The following is a 20,692-nucleotide window of genomic DNA, read 5'->3' as shown; positions in this document are numbered from 1 at the left end:
CAAAGATCGACACTCACGCATACTTAAATATCTTCTAGAGCATCATTGGCTGCCCTGGTCACAGTCCTGGCTCGGCTTGTAGTCTTGCACTTTGCAGCAGGACGGCAGCCCAGCACAACAATCGAAGATCAAATCAACACCACAGCCGTGGTGTCGCGCTCTCACGCCCGACTTCATTCCAGCTGGCCGACGGACTACCTTGAGCCGAACCCACGGAACCTGTGTGTGTGGGCTATTGAAGGGTAGGACCGCGCAACCATCAGCACACAAGCATGGTGGTCCTGAAAGCATCGCTGGAGGGAGCAATTCCCTTAGGGATAGCTTGTGGGCCATTATTGAAGAGTGCTCATAATGTTTGAAGGCCGTGATGAAAGCCAAGAGCGGATACATTGAATAAAATGTGTATATATCGTATATATCGTATATCGTATATATATCGTATATCGTATATATAATACTGCGTATATATCGGCGAGACAGGCAATTTGGAACAGCGGTTGAAGCAGCATGTCAACGATGTCAAAAATAAAAAAAGTCGCGTCAAACGCCTTGGCAGAACATGCAGATGACTTGGGCCACAGGATTGATTGGGATAACGCCAAGATATTAGAAAATGAAAGACATGTGAGTGAAGACACCACTTGGAATCCCTCCTAATCCAAATGACAGATAGCACCCTCAACCGGTATGACGGAACCCTCCCCCCCATCTACACGCGCTGCTTACGTCATATTTTAAAGCCATATAAACATTCTATCGCACGTCCTTGATTTCATTGTGAACAAGGCTCCCGTCAGAGGAGGCGAAACATCTTTTCTTGTGTTCATTCAGTGGTCAGTGTCCTTCTTTTTACCCTTCTTCATGATGCCTCCCGACCAGACGGGACTTCCGTGAAAACCTCGACTTCAATAAAATGTTTCGTGTTGCATTCCAATACATCGGGTAAATGCCCTTCAAAAAATATTTTGAGATTTTTTATTCTCAACCAAATTATTAGACATGACCCTTGTGGTAGTATTTATGGCGACCCCTTTAGCTGAATACACAAACTGCTGTTCCATCGACTTTTGCTGTACAAAGGAAGGATATGTTTCTTCGAAATTGCGTTTCAGCCTGCTAAGGTGAAACATTCGACAGTGTTAAAGCAAATTTTTCAGGCCGCAAATTGGCATGTTTAAGAACAGAACTCCTCCTCAAATTCCTCTTATTGCACATGTTCAACTGTGCGAGTATAAACTAGCTCACGGGGAGACTTCATCGCCGTTTCTCAGTAGAGTGCACTAAGCGTTTCTTTAGCGGGAAGCGCAAGGCTTGAGGAATGACTCAATGTCTATAGAATGGGAGATCCACGAATATCATCTTTGAGCTCAGGTAGGCTTAAGTACCCGTTTTGAGTGGTCACTTCCCCTTTCTGGCCATGTCACCTTGTGATATGTGGTGTGAAAGAGCGTCCCATTTTTTTAAGGTCTATTACAAGCTGTACTGACATTAGCGCGCCTAGTCTTAATGCGGTGAGCCTCTGTTAACATATATCGGCCGTATCGTACTCTCTGTCTCTCTCTCTCTCTCCCACTGATGCGGTGCACCATCGGTGACTCTCCATCGCCTTCTTTACGGTGTTTTTATACGTAAATAGCCGTCGCAGGAAGGCTTATTATGGCTCGATGCGCCAGGAAGGCAATGACATGGCGACAGAGAAAATGGAATCAAGCATGCCAAATCGCGGAAACCTGCATGATGGATCAACGCTTTTCCGGGATGGTCGCTACCTCCTCTGTGTTTTCAAAAGTTACACATTCTGCTGGTGTCAAGCGACCTCGGCGTTTCTGACCTGTACAGGAAGGGGTGCCTCGACGCGGCCGCGTCGACGGGAGCAGACGTATGCGTAGAAGTCGTCGCACGGGTCCTTGTCGCGGTCCAACGTGTCGCCCAGGTAGGCCTCCAGGCGCTCGCACATAGCCGTCGTCGAGCAGAGGGTTGGCCCAGCCGCGGTTGCTCGTGACCCCTTGCCATCCGAGGCCGTAGACGCCCGGTGCGCGGCCGCCGCATGGAACACGGGTGCAGTGCGGTGGTGAGCTCCTTCGCCGGAGCGGGCGGCACCCTCCGGCCGATCGCCGTCTTCGGCGTCTTGCACGGCGAAGGAAGGCAGCAGAAACGCCTTGCGAGCCACCATCACGCACAAGAAACAGTTGAGCGAAACGACGGTGGTGACCCCCAGGCCGACCACGAAGCTTTTTCCGGGCATCACCACGCGCTCGCTGGTGGCCGTGGTGGCCCCGTGCTGCTGCTGCTTGCGTGGCATCCGGATCACGACTTTTCTCTCGCCTCGTCTTCCTTGTGTTGAGACTGTAAAGGCGCAGTGGTGCAGTACGCGTTTCCATAATACGAGATCACTATACAAATCAATATGGGCCGTCGCTGTTTATACGGGTTTACCCAGTTCGAAAACGTGAACTGCGTGTATACATATTAGACAGTTTTAGCAGAGCGTTTGCTTGCGCTCCGCTCCGCACACGTTTCACGCGCACCGCTGGCTGCACAGAATGCATTGATTTCGCATATCTAACAAGCGCGTCTCCCAGAGATGCCACTGACGTGCTCTCAGCTTGGCGGTAAAACGATTATGAAAGCAACTATACACGCTCCCTGACGCACCGCTAAATCAGGTTCCTTGCGGAACGTGGTCAGCGTCCCACGTTCCGCTGCCGCTATGTGTGCTGTGCGCACGCGCGTCAGTGTTCCCGGTAGCGTTTTGCTGAGCGGCTGCGTGCCAATTGTTGTGGTAGACCGGTCTGAGCGGAGCGGACCGTAAACGCTCTGCTAAAACTCTCTATTATGGCTGTGTCTCTAATCCAACTTGCCATGGTACGTGTGTACACGCAATCTTCATTACCCACAATTCCAAATTTTCAGATTCTAAATTGTCAACTGTCCGGAGGACGTCTTCGTGCCTGATGCAGTTGGATTGAAGTGCGTGCCCCACACAGATTACCGCGCTGCTCTCTTCTGCTCCATGTTGCGCGCCGCGGAGTGGCAAGAAAGAAAATATTACAACGTATAACACGTTTAATGAAGGTACACTTGTGGCACTCTTGTCTATACGTGGCCTGCTTTGCGCCCAAGCAGTGCCTGACAAATTCCCTGGCTGCGATCCAGCACCGTTCTCTTTGCTACACTGTGCACCACTCGAGTGCTCTGCGCCGCACCTGTACCGTGCTGCACGAGCTCGGACCTGCAGCACGAAATGCTGCGTGATATCTTTCCAGAAGCTTTGGACACGGAATCCTTGATCGCTGTGTTAACAGCGCTCTCAGGGTGGAAGAGCTTTCAGCGATAATCAGCGCAGACTGTATGGCTATATGCTCGGGGCAACCTAAGATGTTCTTGAAAGACGTTCGTTCTGGTTCGCAAGGACGATTCAGCGCACTGGAAGCTTGAGTGTGCTGTGAAGCACGGCGCAAACTGCGCAAGCAAAAAGCGGTGTGTCTAAAAGAAGGTTCGTGTGTTTTCGCTCTTTTCTACAATGTTTTGTTCTTGCACCTTTCATGCCCTGTGAGATATAGCTATGGTAAACGAAACGACAGGACATCAAGTTTAAGCTCACGCCACCCACTGCAACTTTCTTTGTTTTCTTTCTACATTTTTTTTTTCATTGCATTCCTATGGCTTGGGTGCATATTTAAATCCACGGTGATGCGATTACCCTTTCATAAGGGACCAAATCAGCGCTACGATCGCGTTTCATAGAGATTACTTTAGCGAGTAAACACCACCGCTCCACTGTTATGTTCTCCGTAAACTGTCACTTTTTTTATAGGTAATCGCTAATTTCTTTTTTTCCTTCTTCGATTTGGGAGCTGAGAAATCACGGCAGGGTACTAAGAATCGAATGCATATTTAGGTTCAGCGTTTTTCCTGAAAAGCAGTATACTCAAGGCAGCGCGAGCTCTAATGAGGAAGGAGGCAGGAAGCTTAAATACGTGACAATGTGCTATTTGTTCGCGTGTTCTTTTTCAATGCGCATACGCCGTTACAAGTTTTAAGCTATGGTTTATTATTGTGTAGCTGCACTGTGCTGTACTGTTTCATCTGTACAATGACGCTCGGTACCATTTTTTATAGATTTATTTAAGACGTCCTGCCCTCTCCGGAATTTAAATAAAATAGATTAATACTGTCCTGTTTATGACTTTATCTGATAAAAGCGAAAAGGCAGCTTGCACGCGTTTCTCGCTCCACAGAAGCGTTACCCTGTACCATATCGCACACAGAAGGACACGTTCCTGTCAGCTACGTGCTTAGGAGTAGTCGTGCCTTAAAAATGGCGGCGCCCTTGATCCGACTATTTGTACGTAATTTCTTCCTGTTTCAGCGCACTGAATACCATACATCAAAAATTCGCAACTTATTGCTGCGTAGCCTACATCATAACGTGCTATCGTTGACATGAAATGGGCGTTCAGTGCATAACGAGCGTATCATTTGTCTTGTCTATGCCCAAAAACGATGATAATTGCAACCACTCGTCTACCTAAATTGCGCATAAACTGAACCGAAGGATTTTAAATGTGTTGAACATTACTGTGCATGCTACTCTATTTCGTTTATATCTTTATTCCCACAGTAGCATCTTTTCTAAAGAAATTAGCAAAATGTAAACGAATTCTTGCTCGAATGACATGCAGCCTGATCCAAAGTTGCTTCAAGCGCAATTATACAAAATTACGGGATCAGGCAATTTAAGTATGTATAGTTAAGGCGAGTGCCGACATTGAAATCCAAATACATTGTGTTTACCCGCATTCAGCTAGGTTAACTTTTCCGAAAGCGGGGATTAAACAGAAATGAGGAAGCGCAAACGTTTTCTGGGCGTTTATCATATGTTTTAGTGGTACGAATATGAAAAGGCCATGATTTATGGTGATAGAATCGAGAATGCTGCTTGCGATTTAAGTAGGAATTATAATTTTAAATTATCACAGAAATTCGCGGAGAACGGTATGTGGCGTGAATGGGCGTCGAAACCTTGGTACTTGCGATGTGCGCAATAAGATTATTGTGCGTTAAGTCGGCTGTTATTAAGAGCACAATATTTACTGTTTATAATCGCAATCTTTATATTACATAGGCGTTAGCGCTTTATTCCAGGTGTATTGCAAGCTAAAAAAATGGCCACGCTAGCAGGCGGCGCTTTCTTCGCGGCAACGAGTGGAATGGCAGCGCCGTGGCGAGCGTTGGCGTCCCTCATAGCGCGGCAGCCCACATCAGTGCTTTGCGCGCGGGCATGCGAGTACTCGAGTCATGTGGTCTGTCTGCCTGTGGTATACAAAGTGCCATCGACTAATTGCGCCGCAACTGCGGATCGAAAAGTTCGGTTGAAAATTGTTCCACGACGTTTTCCGCGTTACCACTGTAGAAGTGGATACGCTGATTGGTATATATAAGGTTCTTGTTGCACTAAAAAATGATACCACAAGAATGTTTGTCCATCTCTTTAAGCATATGAAGGCGGCATTGTTTATCAAATAAAAATATTAGTCAGATGAATATTTGTAGTCTGTATTAAGAAAAGTGTAGTTCATATCACGTATGGTGCATAGAACAGGTAAGCGCCAGCGTGTTGTACACAGTAACCGAATTCGTGCCACGTGAAAGGAAACGCAGTCGGGTCCGCTGACTATAACGCGCAGTGGCGAGATTATGAAATTTGCAGGCATCGGATGGGCTCGGTCGGATGGAGAGACCTTTGTCCTGTAGTATAAAACATAGCGTAGTGATTACGAAACGTCATTTGTTAAAATTGTTCGTGCAATTTTTTCATGTCCTTTCGTATCGAAAGTAAAGGGCACCTTTAACGTTCAGGCCTTACTACACCCAACGGTATACGCGCATGCTCTGCAATCCGAGACGGGCAGCCTGGAGGGCACGCCTATCCGCCACTGCTGTCGTGGACCCGTGACATCCAACGGCATCGTTACTTCGTAGGTCGCGATGTGCTCGCGCACGGCAACGACACGACCACCGTGTGACTCGCGCCAGCTCTAAAAGTGTCCTCTCTCCGCTGGCGGCATAGTATTTCGCTGGAGCGCATACACGCTTGGCGCCTGTCTTGTCGAGAACTTACCGAGCACCTGTGGCGGGATTGTCGGCTGCGCTGCTAGGAGTGAATGATCGGCCGCAGCCTGTTTCGGCGTGGCCTCTTTTCACTTAAAATGCAATGGTTGCTGCACGGCGTTGCGAATCATTGTCTAAGCAGCGACTGACACCCTCGTTTTTCTCTTCTTACTGTTGCTTGACAGCAGTGGCACGTGCCCACGAGGGGGGTTGTTGTTTGTTTGTTAGCTTGTTTGTTCTTCAGTGAAATATGTAACCCACTCTGGGGCCTCAGCAAGGAATCGGGAGCCATGAGGGTTCAAGAAAATATAAATTTTGACGAAAAGAATACTAAAAAAAAGAAAACTCTTTGCATGCAATTCTTGTCTCGCACGGAAAATTGCTGAAGGCATCAATGATTAAACGTTGCTCTGGCTAAAACTGTTCGTTAGCACTAAAGAAAAATATGACCGAAAGAGTCAAGCCAAACTTTCGGAACGGGTCATCCAAAACTATTTTCCATTGAATAACAAAACGGCGACGTACTAAAAAGAAATATTATGTAGATTCACTTGCGTCGCAGAGATGACATAGAGGTGATAGGGGCAAATAAGATCTGCGAAGGTAAAAGTTGAGTGGGGGGAGTGAGCGAGTGAGTAACAACATTATTAATCAAAGGGCAAGGGGTAAGAGATGTTAAAGGGACACTAAAGGTTACCAGAAAGTCAAGTTAAAGTGATAAAGCAATGCTCTAGAACGTCTAAGGCGTCAATGTAATCGCGAACAGAGCTTTAGAAACCGAGTAATTGAGGTAAATGCACGACACGATTTGAGACCCCCCAGCCACATTCCAGTACTAGCCCGATGACGAAACCAGTCCTCATCATAATTTATGTCACTAGTACTCAACTACTCGTATTAAAAAGATCACTTCATTAGATTATAAGACGGGAGAAAATGCTACTTGTCTACTTTTATTCGGTTCTAAGAAAAAAATAACATTTTGACGTTACCCTTGAGTAGGATGGGTGATCGAAAGGTTTCGTTTTCGCTCGACTCTGCGCGCTCGACTTCGCGCCGCGCGCGCTTTGGAGTTTCAGTTGTTTCTTTATCGCGTCGTGCTGCGGTGGTCCTGCTGGCTCGCGAAACTTGCATTTGGAACAAGCAGCGAGAATGCCACGTCCATGCGTTGTCGTGGGATGCGCGAACGGTCCGTGGAACTTGGCCAAGGGCAGTTGCAGCGGCGAATCCAACGTTACTTATCACTGTGTGCCAACGAGTGAACCTCTCCGTTCGAAGTGGTTGAAGTGCCGTACCTCTGCCACAACGCGCTGGCAAAGAGCCGAAAAATCACGTAATGTGCTCGCTGCACTTTCGTCCAGAGGATTACGAGTTCAACGCCGACTTACTGAAGTCGCGTGAAGTGCCTTTCAAAGCAGGCCGTCGTCGTAGTAGTACGCAACGACGCCGGCGGCGCGATCCCTCAACAGCACGTCACGTTCATCAGTGCTTAAATCGCTGAACTCGAGCCCAGCATCGCGAGCTAATGTGTCGTTGTCAGGGTCATCCATTGCAACGAGCGTCGAAGTTGGCGTCATAAAGTAAAGAACCAGCTTATCGTCGTGCGCTTTCCCTTCCGCTAGCCACCATAGTTCCGCTTTCGCGCTGGTGTCGGCTCCGTCTTGGCTCTGTTTCTGGCCGCGCGTTTGCGTTTTGTGCAGAAAATCCGTAGCGCCGTCTGCGGGAGCCGTTTTACTCACCGACGGCGCAACGTCATTGTGAGACCATGACGTCAATACTCTTCGATCGGAGGGCGGGTGATTTGAATTGCGCTAGAGATACGCGGACGCTTCAGAACGCATTTTCTCTTAAAGTAAGTCTCTTCTTCGCACGAAACAAGCGTTTCGAGGTTTCTGGGATGGTATTTCAACAATCCACGTTGACTTAATATTAACCTTTAGTGTCCCATTAAGCTACGTAGACTCGGCCGCATAGTCTCGCAAGCGATACTTTCACTTTCCAGTGAGAGCGCCATCTGTTGTTCGATCAGAGGCGGACAATAAAGATTTGGCGAAGGTTTTTGCAGTTCTGAATCTTGCCGCAATGACCAACGCAGTCTTTGGTAAAAGGGGGATTGCCCAGCGCCACCTGACGTTGAGCTGATGTCAGCGCGTGAACGATGAAAACTTCATGATGATTGACCTGTCCAATAGCGATGAGGCGTCGCTGATGACACGCACGCACGCCCTCTTTTTTTCAATTTTTTTGCATCCGGCACTAAGTCGATGAAGAAGCGGACGTGTTGTCTGTCTCTCTTTCTGTCTTTTAATGCTTTGCGATGCCGCTGGACTCGTGTCGGGCGGATGTGCACTCTTGCGCCTTGCCGCCGAAGTGTGCACAGATCGACAGCCCCGTTGGCATCGGTTCGTGCGCCTCATCCTAAACCAGGAGCTTTCAAGCGTTCACCTGACTCAAGGATGACTGCTGATACGGAATGATAGCGAGGTCATTAGCGATGCCGTTTCTGAAAGTGGTTATTTTCGGGGCATTGCGCTTGTTTTCGCAGCGCTGCATCGATTTGGTGTGGGCTTGCAGTGCCGCGTGCCACAATTTCTGCTGCAGCGCAGAGCGAGTAGAAACTATCCGACAGTGACAGGGCTAAATGTAAACTATGTCGTTACAGGGATCTGTGACAGCTCAAAGTTCCATCAGACCTTTCTGCGGCGCTAAACACATGCCTGCGTTTCGTTATGGGGCAGTATACGCGTATAGCATTTGGGGACGTCGTATACGAGGGCGGACCCAAAAATTGCCGGAATTTCCTGATAAAAAGCATGCACATTTTTTTTTTTCAAATACAACTTTAATCATCCTCAAAGTACTCTCCATTATTACTGATGCACTTGTCCAGATGTTCATTCCATTGTTCGAAGCACCTTGCAAATTCGGCCTCATTTATAGCTGCTAGTGCCGTTGTGACATTGTGTTTCATTTCGTCAACATTGGCAAAACGCTTCCCTTTCAAGTCCCTTTTCATCTGACGGAAAAGGAAGAAGTCCGCAGGAGCCAGATCTGGGCGAATAGGGCGCGTAGGTCAAGGTAGTCTGCGCTGAGGCCAAAGATCGGCGAACACGAGAGTCGTGTGCGCGGGAGCGTTGTCATGAGGCAGAAATCATTCGCCGGAATTCCACAAGGCCAGGCGTTTTCGCGCCGCACTTCTATTTCGCCGCACCTCGAAGTAGAATTTTTCTGACGGTCTGGTTTTAAGGGACGAATCCTTAGTGTACGATCCCTTTGGCGTCAGTAAAGCAGATCAGCATCGTCTTCAAATTTAGTTTAACCTAAAGAGCTTCTCTTCTCTTTTCTTTTTCTTTTGCCGAGGCTAGCCAAGTGACTTACATTTCCTCTGTTGTTTACTTTCGGGAACGTACCCATAGCACCATGACTCGTCGCCTGTGAGGATTTTCTTGAAAACTGGGTCATTTGTGACTGCATCCTTCATTGCACGACAGGCTTCCACGCGTCGATCCCATTGCTCTTCGGTGAGAAGTCTGGGCACGAACTGTATTTTAATCACTACCGAGGGTGAGCTTATCGTTGCGCCATTAAATAAAAAAAAAACTGGGTTTTTAAAAATCGGTTGTCAGCGGTGTCTGGAATATTTTTCTTTCTTTCTTCCAATAGTTTGTTCTTTCTCTCTCTCTCTCTCTCTCTCTCTTCTCTTAAGCCTCACGCATTTGTGTTCACGTGCATTTTGTCACGTTGCATCACTTGGGCCGTCGTGGTGCGTGACACGTACACCATCGTGAGAGAGAGCTCTGTGCATTCAGTGGACTGCGGTATAACTAAAATGGGAACGGCGGCAATTGTACAGGGAGGCTTGTTCTTAGCGTTGATACGGCCTCTGAATCTGACGCTGCATCAAGGCTTCTACCAAGACTCTGCGTAAGGTGCCTCAGTAGCAGGCATCCCCAGCGCGTTGCGTCCTCGCGCGTCATGAGACGTTAATTTGAAGGAACGCCCGACGTTTGTGTGCAGGCGCGAGAGAGAAAATTGGGGGCTTTTGCTCCTTGAATATATGACTCTACCTAGGCACTATGGAGGAGGTTTCCTTGCGCATGTTATATGCGTTTGTCCTTAGGCGTGCCGGCATTCCGGAGTGGGGTCGAGTGGGGTCGGTGAAGCAGCGGGCATTAATTTGGCGAACCCTGTGTCGGACAGACTGTCTCGCACCTGCGGCGCTCGTGCTAAGTCAGTCGTTTCGGACCATAACTTTCTCGCGCCTTACGGCGATGTACCTTGGAAATAACATCACATATGTTTCCATGAGAGCAGTAGGGACCGTAGTAGAAGCCAGCCCGCATATATTGAAAATCTAGACGTCAGAGCGCCTTAGCAGCCGCGGTTGAACGCAAGTGGCTGAAACGCCTTCGGTGACGGTCGACGCCCCTGCAACCGCTATGAGAATACGTCGCGCTACCCTAACCGAACCTTAACCTAATCTAACGTTAATCTAAGCAAACGTGGCCGAGACTTAAAGAACCGTCACGGCGTAACCGATGTGAGAATACGCCGCTCCACCTTAACGCCTTTTACGCTAACCTAAAGTAACATGAGGTATCCTAAACCTAACTTAACCTCTAACGTAACGGGGGCGAGACGCAAATCCAGTAATCCTCACGGCTCGATATCGGGCAGTAGCGTTCAACCGCGGTTGCTAAGGCGCTGTGCGTTTATTTCACTCAAAGGGGACCACTCAAAAATGCACCTCAAAAGTCGCAGACAGCAGCATACGAAGAGCCTGCCAAGAGCGAAGATACTGCACCAGGAGAGCAGGTTGGGCCTCTACCACGGCCCCTACTGCTCCACTGAAAAATTCAGTGATTTTTTTTTTTTTAATGTAGAGCGCCGTAAGGGGCGAGAAAGGTTTAATCCGGCATGACTTACTCAGCACCAGCGCCGCAAGCGCGAGAAAGTCTGCCCGACGTACCTTCAGACACGGCGATCACCAAATGGGGCGTCCGTGCCCACTGCCTCACTGCGCGGGCAGCCAGCGTCGGGGCGTAAACAAACTCGACCCGACTCCGCAATGCCGTCATGTCCAGGGGACAAAGGCGTACAACACGCGCTAAGAAGCGTCCTTGGCCTCCTCCGTAGTGCCTAGGCAGAGTCATTCAAGCAGCAAAAGCTCCCAGATTTTCTCTCTCAAGCCCGCTCTTACTCGCGCCTGCGCACAAAACGTCGGGCGATCCTTCAAGTGAACGTCTCATAGCGCGCGAGGACGCAACGCGCTGAGGATGCCTGCCGATGCCTGCCCAGATTTTCTCCCTCGCGCCCGCTCTTACTCGCGCCTGCGCACAAACGGGTGGCGATCCCTCTTCCGGCGCTGTCGCGACCGCGTGGCATCCGAGACTTACATACGACGCTGCTATGCTTTCACGGAGGCCCTAGTAATTGCAGCGTGTCTGCAGGGCGTAGATCGCTATTGCGTTCACAGATGGCGCCACGCGTTCGCGCGGGTTGGTCGGTTGGTGCCATGGAGGAAGGTGTGCGCGGGTCTCTTTCTCCTCTGATCCCATGGCAACGCGCGCACGCCTCTCGTTGTCGACACCACCTCCTCGCCCCGCGTACTGTGCCCGTACCCTGCGCCTGCAGCGCTTGCAACTTCGCTAGCAGCGCCAGCACAATCCCTTTCTCCCCTTTCAATCAACTGTTCCCAGTCAGGGCGAGCGACGCTGAGAGACGTGTTGCGAGTGCATTGAGTGGTATGGCCTCGCGGACGTTTGTTCGTTAGCACTGAGCGTAGTTGATCGCGCGCCGGGCCGCCACTGTCCCATGATCGCCGCAGAACAGCTGTGCGTGGTGCAAAGGCATAATGTTCGGCGATCCGCACGTTTTGTACCTTTCGGTGAGTGCACGCTGCGGAGCGCCGCCTTTCGCTTGGTGGCTGCGGACGCCGCTGTAGACGCTGCTGGTTTTACCATGCCGGCTGAGCCAACATCACGAATAAGTCCACAGGGAAAGTTACCTATGAGCTGGAAGAGGGGGCTGATGAGCCCCTTTTCGCAGTAATGTCTCACCTCTCCCAAACGACGTGCCAAGTTGGTTCTTTATTCTATGACGTGCCGCTGCTTTCCGTGCGTGTCGTGCCTTGACTCTGGCCCTCCTGCCTTTTTGTTGTCCGCTGTGCGCGCGATATTTCGAGAACTTAGATGGTCCTGGCGCTACTACACTCTTTTAAAACTTAGAGCAGGGCCACGCTAGCAGCGGGTCTCGTTGCGCCTAGTGAACGCGGTCATGGCCTATGCATGTCTTTGCGAACTTGGCCGCACTTCGCACTCTTGTTCATTTCGCCAAGCCATGTTGGAAAGCAACCTCATGTATACGCTTCGGTGCCTTGTGTTTTGAAGGTTGGGCTTTAATAAAAGAATAAGATCGACTGAATGCTTGCCAAGCCCCTGCCGCACAGAACAGTGCACGTAGCCACTTATGAGAACTTATGTGCGCTAACAGCGGGTAACAGTGTCCAGTGGTGGACTGTTGAGGGTGTTCGGTGCTGGTCACCTGTCATAGTTATATGAACGTAAGATGCCAAATGTTATTCCTATGGCTGAGAGCATGCAGTTGCCGACTTTGCAGTCTTTCTTGATCACGCACTCCGTTGTGTAAATTGCATTTTGTATAGCTAGCAATCAAAGTGCTTACCCTCGATTGTGTGGAGCAAACTAAGTGTGCGGTAAATATATTCAGAAGTCGAGCATTTTATTGAAGACCACATGGCTACACTACATACGGACGAGGCACATAAAATAATTTTTTCTACTTTCTAATAACCACTGTGTGCCCTAACAGCTTGATAGACAGCAGTGCAACATTTTATTCAGGCTTTCCTGAATCCAAGCTGAATGTTGAACATTAAGTGGAATTTAAAGATTTTTCTGCATGGTAAGACATAAGGAAATAAGCCAAAAGTTTAAGTGCACGCATTGTCAGCTATGTTGTGTAACGTTGGAATTCTCCATTTGAATTGTAACTCAAAAACTTCAAACTGAAATGAATATGTCTAGAAAGAGATGCAGGCTTAACGACCACTCTTCAAAACTGCCACAATATGGTCAAAGTTGGACACATTGCAGCCAGGCTTCGATCTAAATAGAACCAGAGTTTGGCATTTCTCGGCCAAGGCTCAAGGAAAAAAGTGATTATTTTGCTTTGTAATGGAGTGTAAATGAGAAAAACAATTGAAGGTCACTGAGCATGTGATGGTGGGTGAGTTGGTTGTACATGTTTGCAAAGAAGGCGCCAAATGAAATGATGGACGAAGGAAGACTGCACGGGAAGGTAGCTCATGCACCTGCGTGGTTGTCTCGTGTCGTCTTCCTTCGTCCGTAGTTTTATTTGGCGACTTCGTTGTAAAAATTGAAGGTCGTAAGCAAGGTTTCATTTGACAAGCCTAAATGGAGCCAACATGAGAAAAGGTGCTAGGAAACCATCGAAGAACAGAAAATTCTGGTACCGTGCTCAAGTAAAACGTGGTAGTGCCAGCGAGGAGTCGTGGTGCACACCGATAAAGGGACTATTCTTAATTTAAGTTCATTTTAGAGCCACACTTATTGCAAGAGAATACACAGTCGCAACTGATTGTTTAGATTTTCAGGACAAACTCGCAAAGCTTCTCATTCATAAATGTCTTTGCTGTCGGCTGGCATCTGCTCTTACGAACACATCTTGCATAAGAACTTTTTAGTGAATGCAGGCCCTTCATTTTTCAGACCCACTTAGTTATTCGGGCCTACGCACAGACCACCACCCAATGTACAGAACCATCGTATAACAGCAACCACAATTTCAGCTCCTGTTGCATGAATATTTTGTGAATAGATGGCATGAATGTATTTGTTTGCCTGTGCATAGATTATTCCAAGTGCAACTATGGATCATAGCATTCCTACAGAAGAAAGCCTGCAGTTTCTTTAATAAATGGTCAGCACCTTCGGTAATAAAACAGTTTTTAGTATGTTGCACCCAATTGTAGTATTTTCTGACTTCAAGTGTGGTTATACACAAATTATAAGGTTGCCAGGTCTGATATGGCCGCAATGTAGATTTGTGTAGCTTGTCAAATTGAAGCTAACTGCCTCCTGAAGCCAATGTGTGTGCCTCAAGCATAGCTGTTCCTTCTGGGGGCTCCATGATGTCTTTAGTTTCACTCTTTTAATAATCATGCACACTTGTGTTACATGCCCTGAACCATACATCATGCAAATGAAAGTGACTGTTCTTTTCCTTTCTTTATTCCTTCTTTTTTCTTTTTAGTGCTTAAAAGTAGAAACACAAGCACAGATGCAGAAATTGTGCTTGTTGGTTTTGTACCATCAGCAAAAAGGAATGCACTACGATAAATTATTTCTCACTGTACAAGTGTTATGTATGAATTAGAATGTGCACTGCTGTTTGTCTGATCTGACAACCTCAGCAATGAATGGGCTGCTGATACATATAACAAGTAAGCACATTGTGCGTACATAAGACTCCATTAAGGAACAATAATTAAAGGCCAGGGCATGTACATTTTGTTTATGTAGTACTTTTGGGGTGTATTTGTGTGGGAGGACAGCTGCCTGCTTTACTGGCTCGCTTACGTGTGTGAAACAGTGCACTCGATTCTAAAGGAGCACTAACACATATTTTTTAAGTTGCAAGAACTTTACCACATGCTTCTCACTCATAGAAGTATCTCACTTAGCATGTACGAACATTAGGGAGCACTTCTAAGATATATTAAATTGATGCTAAAGTTCATCTCAAAATGCTGCCCTGGCATCCTCAACATTTATGTGACATCACGACACAGAGTTAAGCCCACTGATGTGTAGGAATAAGGCTCGGTCACATCATGACACAGAGTTAAGTCCACTGATGTGTAGCAATAAGGCTTGGTATGAGATCATTGCTCATAAAATGTAGATAAAAGTGCTGCACACCTGTCTGATAGCTGCTTTCGCATGTGGCAGCAACAACAATAGCTACGGAGTGAGCCAATGCATCATGAAGTGAAGAAGCAACCCTCTCGTGGGTACCGAAAATGAGACTGGTTTGATGAAACAAGTAGTATTCCAATAAATTATATAAGGTCCTCAGGTGCTTGCCAGAATGTTTTCTAGTGTTTGAAGGAACAAAAGTTGACAATTCGAAAATGTCATATCAGTGTTCATTTAATAGTTGCTTGGTAAACAACTCGGAAAATACTCATTGTTTTCCTGAGTCTCAATAGCACAGAGTAAGTACAGAGAGTTCAAAAGCCAAGCAAATGGTTGGATATGTGAGCACTTGTTTTTTTTTCTGTGCAGGTGCATCAACATGAGCGCAATTTGCAGCTGAATTCTGACGACCGTTCAGGGTTGGTATCCCGTTCAGGTGATGACGCCATACATCACGAGATACGCCGGAGAGAAAAACAGAAGGCTCAGGTAGGCTTGCTGATTTGCTTCACAGAATTTAGTTGGATTGGTATTTTGGGCAAGTGGTTCATAGTGAACTTGTTTTTAGCATCGACACAAGCAGGCACATGTAAAGGGGCCATTGGACACACGAAGCACTACTTTAACTCATTTATTTCAAGAAAATACAGGTACCTGTATACATTACATAGTATGCGCACTTTCAAAGTGCAAATTTTCCCATGTAATCAATTTGCTTGTTTGATAGTGATGGAAGGCATGCTCACACATGCCTTCCCTCGCATTACAGAATTAAATACAATATCTCCGCCCGCTGTATATAACCAACTCGCCAAAATATTCTGGTCATTCACAAACCTGGGTAAAGGAGCAGGAATAATCGTTAGCATACTTCAGGAGTCACATGCATTGGAGGAGGTACCAGCTAAGTTTTGAAAGGGGAAATTTGCGAGCATGCAATATGACTAGTGACACTGTAGAGAACTGAAGTGATTCTTCAAAAGTCTTAAGGGGACACTAAAGAGGAACACTAAGTGTAGACTGTTAAAGTATTGTTTCAAAACTCTTATTTTTGTGAATTTCACAGTAATAGGTGTATTAGTAGAAGAGAAAATGAAGGTCAAAGTACCAGTTCTTGAATATCATGCCAAAGCCTCAGTGCTGGCACGTTGCTGTGACATCATGGATTTCGAATTATTAAGTGAAGCTCTTTTTTGGGAACCTTGCCGGGCTTTGTGGCCAAGGCTGTGGCCTGGCTGTTCTCTTGCCGAATAGGCCAACAAACCACAGTGGAGTACATGTGCCGCTGTGTTTCTTGCACCACAACTAGATGGTGCTCGCTTTCATGCATCCGCAGCTACACCGTAATGAGGAAATAAGTGCTTCTTGCAGATAAAATGGATTCAGATTGCGCTGCATTTTTCTTTAGTACTTTAGTTATTTGGGACCCAGTAAATGTTCTTGAATATAGCTAAGCTCCCTCTTTGACTCTTTTAGAATGCAGTGTACTCTGCCTTCACCAATAAAGAGTTTAATATGCTCACACCGCAAAATTCGTTATGTCGTGATGAGCTGGTGTGTAAACTTCAAGGTGCGTCTTGTCTTCTCACGTGTTTTCTGCTTACCGAGCCTCTTCACGTGGTAAGAGTGGCTTTTGGTATTGTCGCAGAGTAATTTACTAATAATCCAGCAAATAAGTTTTATAAGGGGTAGTTAATCTTGTACATTGTAATATTTCGTTTCAATGGATTTATGCATAATGGGCATCACTTAGAGCATGCTGCTGTAGAGCAGTTAAATAATTTTATTGAGTGAGCTTGTGAAGTTCACAAATTGAAACTTCACGCCCGATCTCTGTAAAGAAACAGCTATGGGAGAATCGACTAAACGGCAAATAACTGACCGGAATGCTAGTTATGCGTAATTACAAATGCGACATTAATCACTCTGTAGCCGGCAATGAGGCATGGTGTAGTCCTAAATGTGCAGTTTGGGGTCTGAATTAAGGTACTCTTACAAATGCAGGTGAACCTGGAAGCTAAATAACACATTCAAGTAGTTTCTGGATAGTTCATGGTTGACTTTATGCCGAAGTATGCTGTCTTTCTAATTGACCCATCATTCCACTCAGGAATACTGGCATTGAACTTGATTCGATGTATTGCTTGTTACATTGTGCAACTGCAGCTGTATAGATATATTTGTTTATAAAACTTAAATTTCATAATGCTGACATGGCCTATGAGCCCCCACACCACTATGACATTTCATGGTCGTCACATGAAAGGGTCTATAAAATCAGAACATGCACAAATCTGTGAAACACTGGCAATTGGGCATAGCATCAGAGTTACAACAATGAACAGACCTAACCCACTTTGCGCCAACGTTCCCAAATGGGAACATGCAGACATTTGTCGTCATTTTTGCATTATCCACGCAAACAGCTACTCTATTTCACGCGTCCTAAAACTAAACACGTCCAAAAAGAAAGTAGAGTAAGGAATTCTTACCAGGCAGTTAAATAACTTACCTTTTTCACAGAACTGCTCCGTGCGACAAACCGCCATGTTCACGCAACTGCTATGAAGTTGTCACCACATAACATAAAGTACGAAACTGAAAAAGAACTTTCTTTATTCAAAATAACACGAGCATTTTTATAGATGTTTTACCAAATATTAGCACTTTCTTAAAACTTCAGTAACTATGGCTTCAGAAGTTAACGACGTGTTGTGTTCCCAAATGGGAACAATGGTGCCAAATGGGTTTTAATGTGGTAACAGTGTTAATCACTGAAATTCTGTAACACAGCTCATTTCATAACTCTCCTGTGTCCATCATGCGGCCCGCTTCTGTGTTGGATGTGCAGAGGCCACTGACACGGTACCTGCCTGTCCGTGGTGCTGAGTGCGACCTGCGGCAGCATGTGGAGTCTGCGGGTCACCAGGTCGAGCTGTGCCCACATGTGCAGCTCACGTCATCCTCCTGCCGTGGCTATCTGCACAAGCTGGGTGGCAAGTGGCGCTCGTGGAAGAAGCGCTGGTTTGTCTTTGACCGTAATCGCCGGGCCCTCGTGTACTTCAGCGACAAGAGTGAAAGCAAGCTGAAAGGTGGTGTGCCATTTCAGGTATGGATACAAGTGCAAGGAATCTTGATTCTGCAACAGGTTTATTCAACAGTGACTTTCATATGAGTAACATCATGTCAGTGTGAATTCCATGGCCACCTCTTGTTGCAACCATCTTCATTTATCAAAACATATGTGGCAAAACATTATTCAAGGAGGGTATGCATATGACACGTGCATTTCATGGATGCCGCGAAAGGAGATTGCAGGTAGCTGAAGTAACTCAAAGCAGAAATTCAGTGTAATATGAAAAAGGTGCCAATTTGCAGACCTCTTGGTATTTTCTAACATGTTTAATAGTGGGAAAGAAATGGAAATGAGCCTCTTGGAGTACCTTGTCTACAGCAATAAAACTTGGGGTGAAATTTACTCTGTTGTTAGTCTCGGTACATCAGTTTGGTCAAAGCACAGTAAGGCATTGTGAAGTGTTGAGGGCGAGATTGTTCATCTATTTCACTTGTCCACATATATAATACTTAACCGAGCCTTGATGCTACCTTGCCAGTTTTTGCCACTGTTAATGCTCTGTGTAACCGTAAGCAAAATAACATGTTAGTTAATAAAATTACCATATGCATATTAGAGGGTAACTGGAGGCAAACTGAAGTAATGTGTTGCAAATGTTCAAGGTGTGTGTGCATTAAGTGAAGAGAGAGCTTTTGTAACGAATAAAATGGTATAAACCTAGGACAGGAATGGCACCACCACTGGAAATTCAGTATGAGCTCTTGGGACTCCTTATGTCGAGTTTATAACCGGTAAATACTAAATAGTACTTGGGCACCGATAATAAGAAGGTAACTGCATCGCATTTGAAAATTAAAGAAACTGCAGTTTAGCAATTTCATTGGGTTTTCTGATAGAGCTAATCACTAATAACTACCTTTTAACATTGCTCTCTCATTGCAAATCGCCGGAGTGTGGCAGCTTCTCTGTGCTACCCTTCTTGCTTGGGAGGTAGCACAAAGTAGAGCATGAATTCCCAAGATTGCTGACACATTGCAGGACTGTTTCCCTGAGTTAGCAATTGGGTGAAGTTCATACACAAACAGCACACCAAAATGCAACCTACACGAAATGACGGGGACAAGTGTTGTCCCTTTCCTTTCTTGAAGTCCATGTGTTTTGTATACCATATAAATTTTTATCATAATTTCACACGAGCAATGACCACATAGAATATCGGAGCCTTATAACGGCAAGAGCTGGTGAGATTGGCAGTAGTACAGGCAAGCGGCACAAAGCACTCTCCAGTGTGAGCATCATCTGCTATGCTATTCACTTCAGGAGTAATGTACACGCCCCGTCTTTGTGAGACCCCATTATTCACAGGCATACGCAGGGTTGTCAAACATACTGAATTTAGCGGGACATTCCAGAGTCCTAACTTTACAGTTTGGACGGCCAGATGTCCTGATTTTTGCTTTTTTTCTACTGAATAACAGTCAGTAACAGGTTTCTCTTTATAATGACTGACAGATCGGTAGCATATTCTTCTTTTCTGTTTTCTGCTGATTGCCACTCTTTTGTCTTCTGTTGCATTGTTGTAAATATAAGTCGGTTTTGTTTTTGTCATGGTTCTAGTTTTATTGCAGGCCCTAACCAACCACACTACCTCTATCTGTGCTAATAGCCTTGTTAGCTAGGCAATTACTGCACCTTCCTTGTAGGTACGACATGGTAGGACTAAGGACTAAAAAATTTTGTAGCTTTGTTGCATGTACAGGCTGATGGCTCCTGGCAATGACAGGGTCATTTGTCACCATTCATGGAAGCACTTCATGTCATGTTACAATATAATGCGAGATAGTTTTTTTCTTCTTTTCCATTAAGTATGGGGCAAGCTCAGCCACCAGACCACTGAGGTTGTGTGCCAGAAAGTCAGCCTCTCAACTTTGTAAGGAAGGATTGCACAAATGTGCCTTACGGTGGCACGTCAGTATGAAAACAAGAAGGATTTGAAGGTTAATGCTATGATGGTGCGGAGCAATCTAGGAAAGCCCACTCCACTAGGTGCGCAAGAAAATGTCGCATGCAGTTGCTTATCTATTCGCTTTTATCTGTGCAGTCCTTGCTCTCTTGCAGCACTCCTGCGTGAACTTTGGACAGCTTCATCGATTACATAGCAGAGGGGCTTAGCAATCACACTTATCAGTCGTACCTTGCAGTACTTTGACACAAGCACTTATCTGGGAATTTGCTTGCATACAACGAAGTGAATGTTTTAGCGCTAAGCACACTGTGACTGCTGCTACACAACTTTGCAGTGAAACTGGCTCTGTGTACAGAGATCTGAGATGTTTATAATTGCAGACAGACAAAAGTAACAAAAGTACATACTAGTTTGTCTTCTGTGGCAGCCTATCAATGAAATGAAATGGAATGTACAGCTTCCTTTAGTGACATTCCTAGCACACATTTTTTAGAAGCTCGGATGCAAAAGAAGTATATGTAGAGCCCGTGGCGAAAGTTTACAGACAGCATGATCGGAGAATTTGTTGAATTTCAG

The 20,692-nt window shown here is 46.3% G+C and overlaps 1 protein-coding gene across 3 annotated transcripts in view; it reads left to right on the top strand.

Moving 5' to 3' along the window:
• Positions 1-20,692, top strand: part of LOC126532320 (uncharacterized) — a 559,184-nt gene that overhangs the window by 524,566 nt on the left and 13,926 nt on the right. For all 3 annotated transcript variants that reach the window (XM_055071431.2, XM_050180012.3, XM_055071432.2), the window contains 2 exons: positions 15,444-15,563; positions 17,926-18,183. In XM_055071431.2, the coding sequence (XP_054927406.1) occupies positions 15,444-15,563; positions 17,926-18,183 (378 nt within the window). The remainder of the gene's footprint in view (positions 1-15,443; positions 15,564-17,925; positions 18,184-20,692) is intronic.

Source organism: Dermacentor andersoni, chromosome 5 (assembly GCF_023375885.2).
Source record: "Dermacentor andersoni chromosome 5, qqDerAnde1_hic_scaffold, whole genome shotgun sequence".
NCBI lineage: Eukaryota > Metazoa > Arthropoda > Arachnida > Ixodida > Ixodidae > Dermacentor > Dermacentor andersoni.
This window is presented reverse-complemented; position numbering and strand designations above follow the sequence as displayed.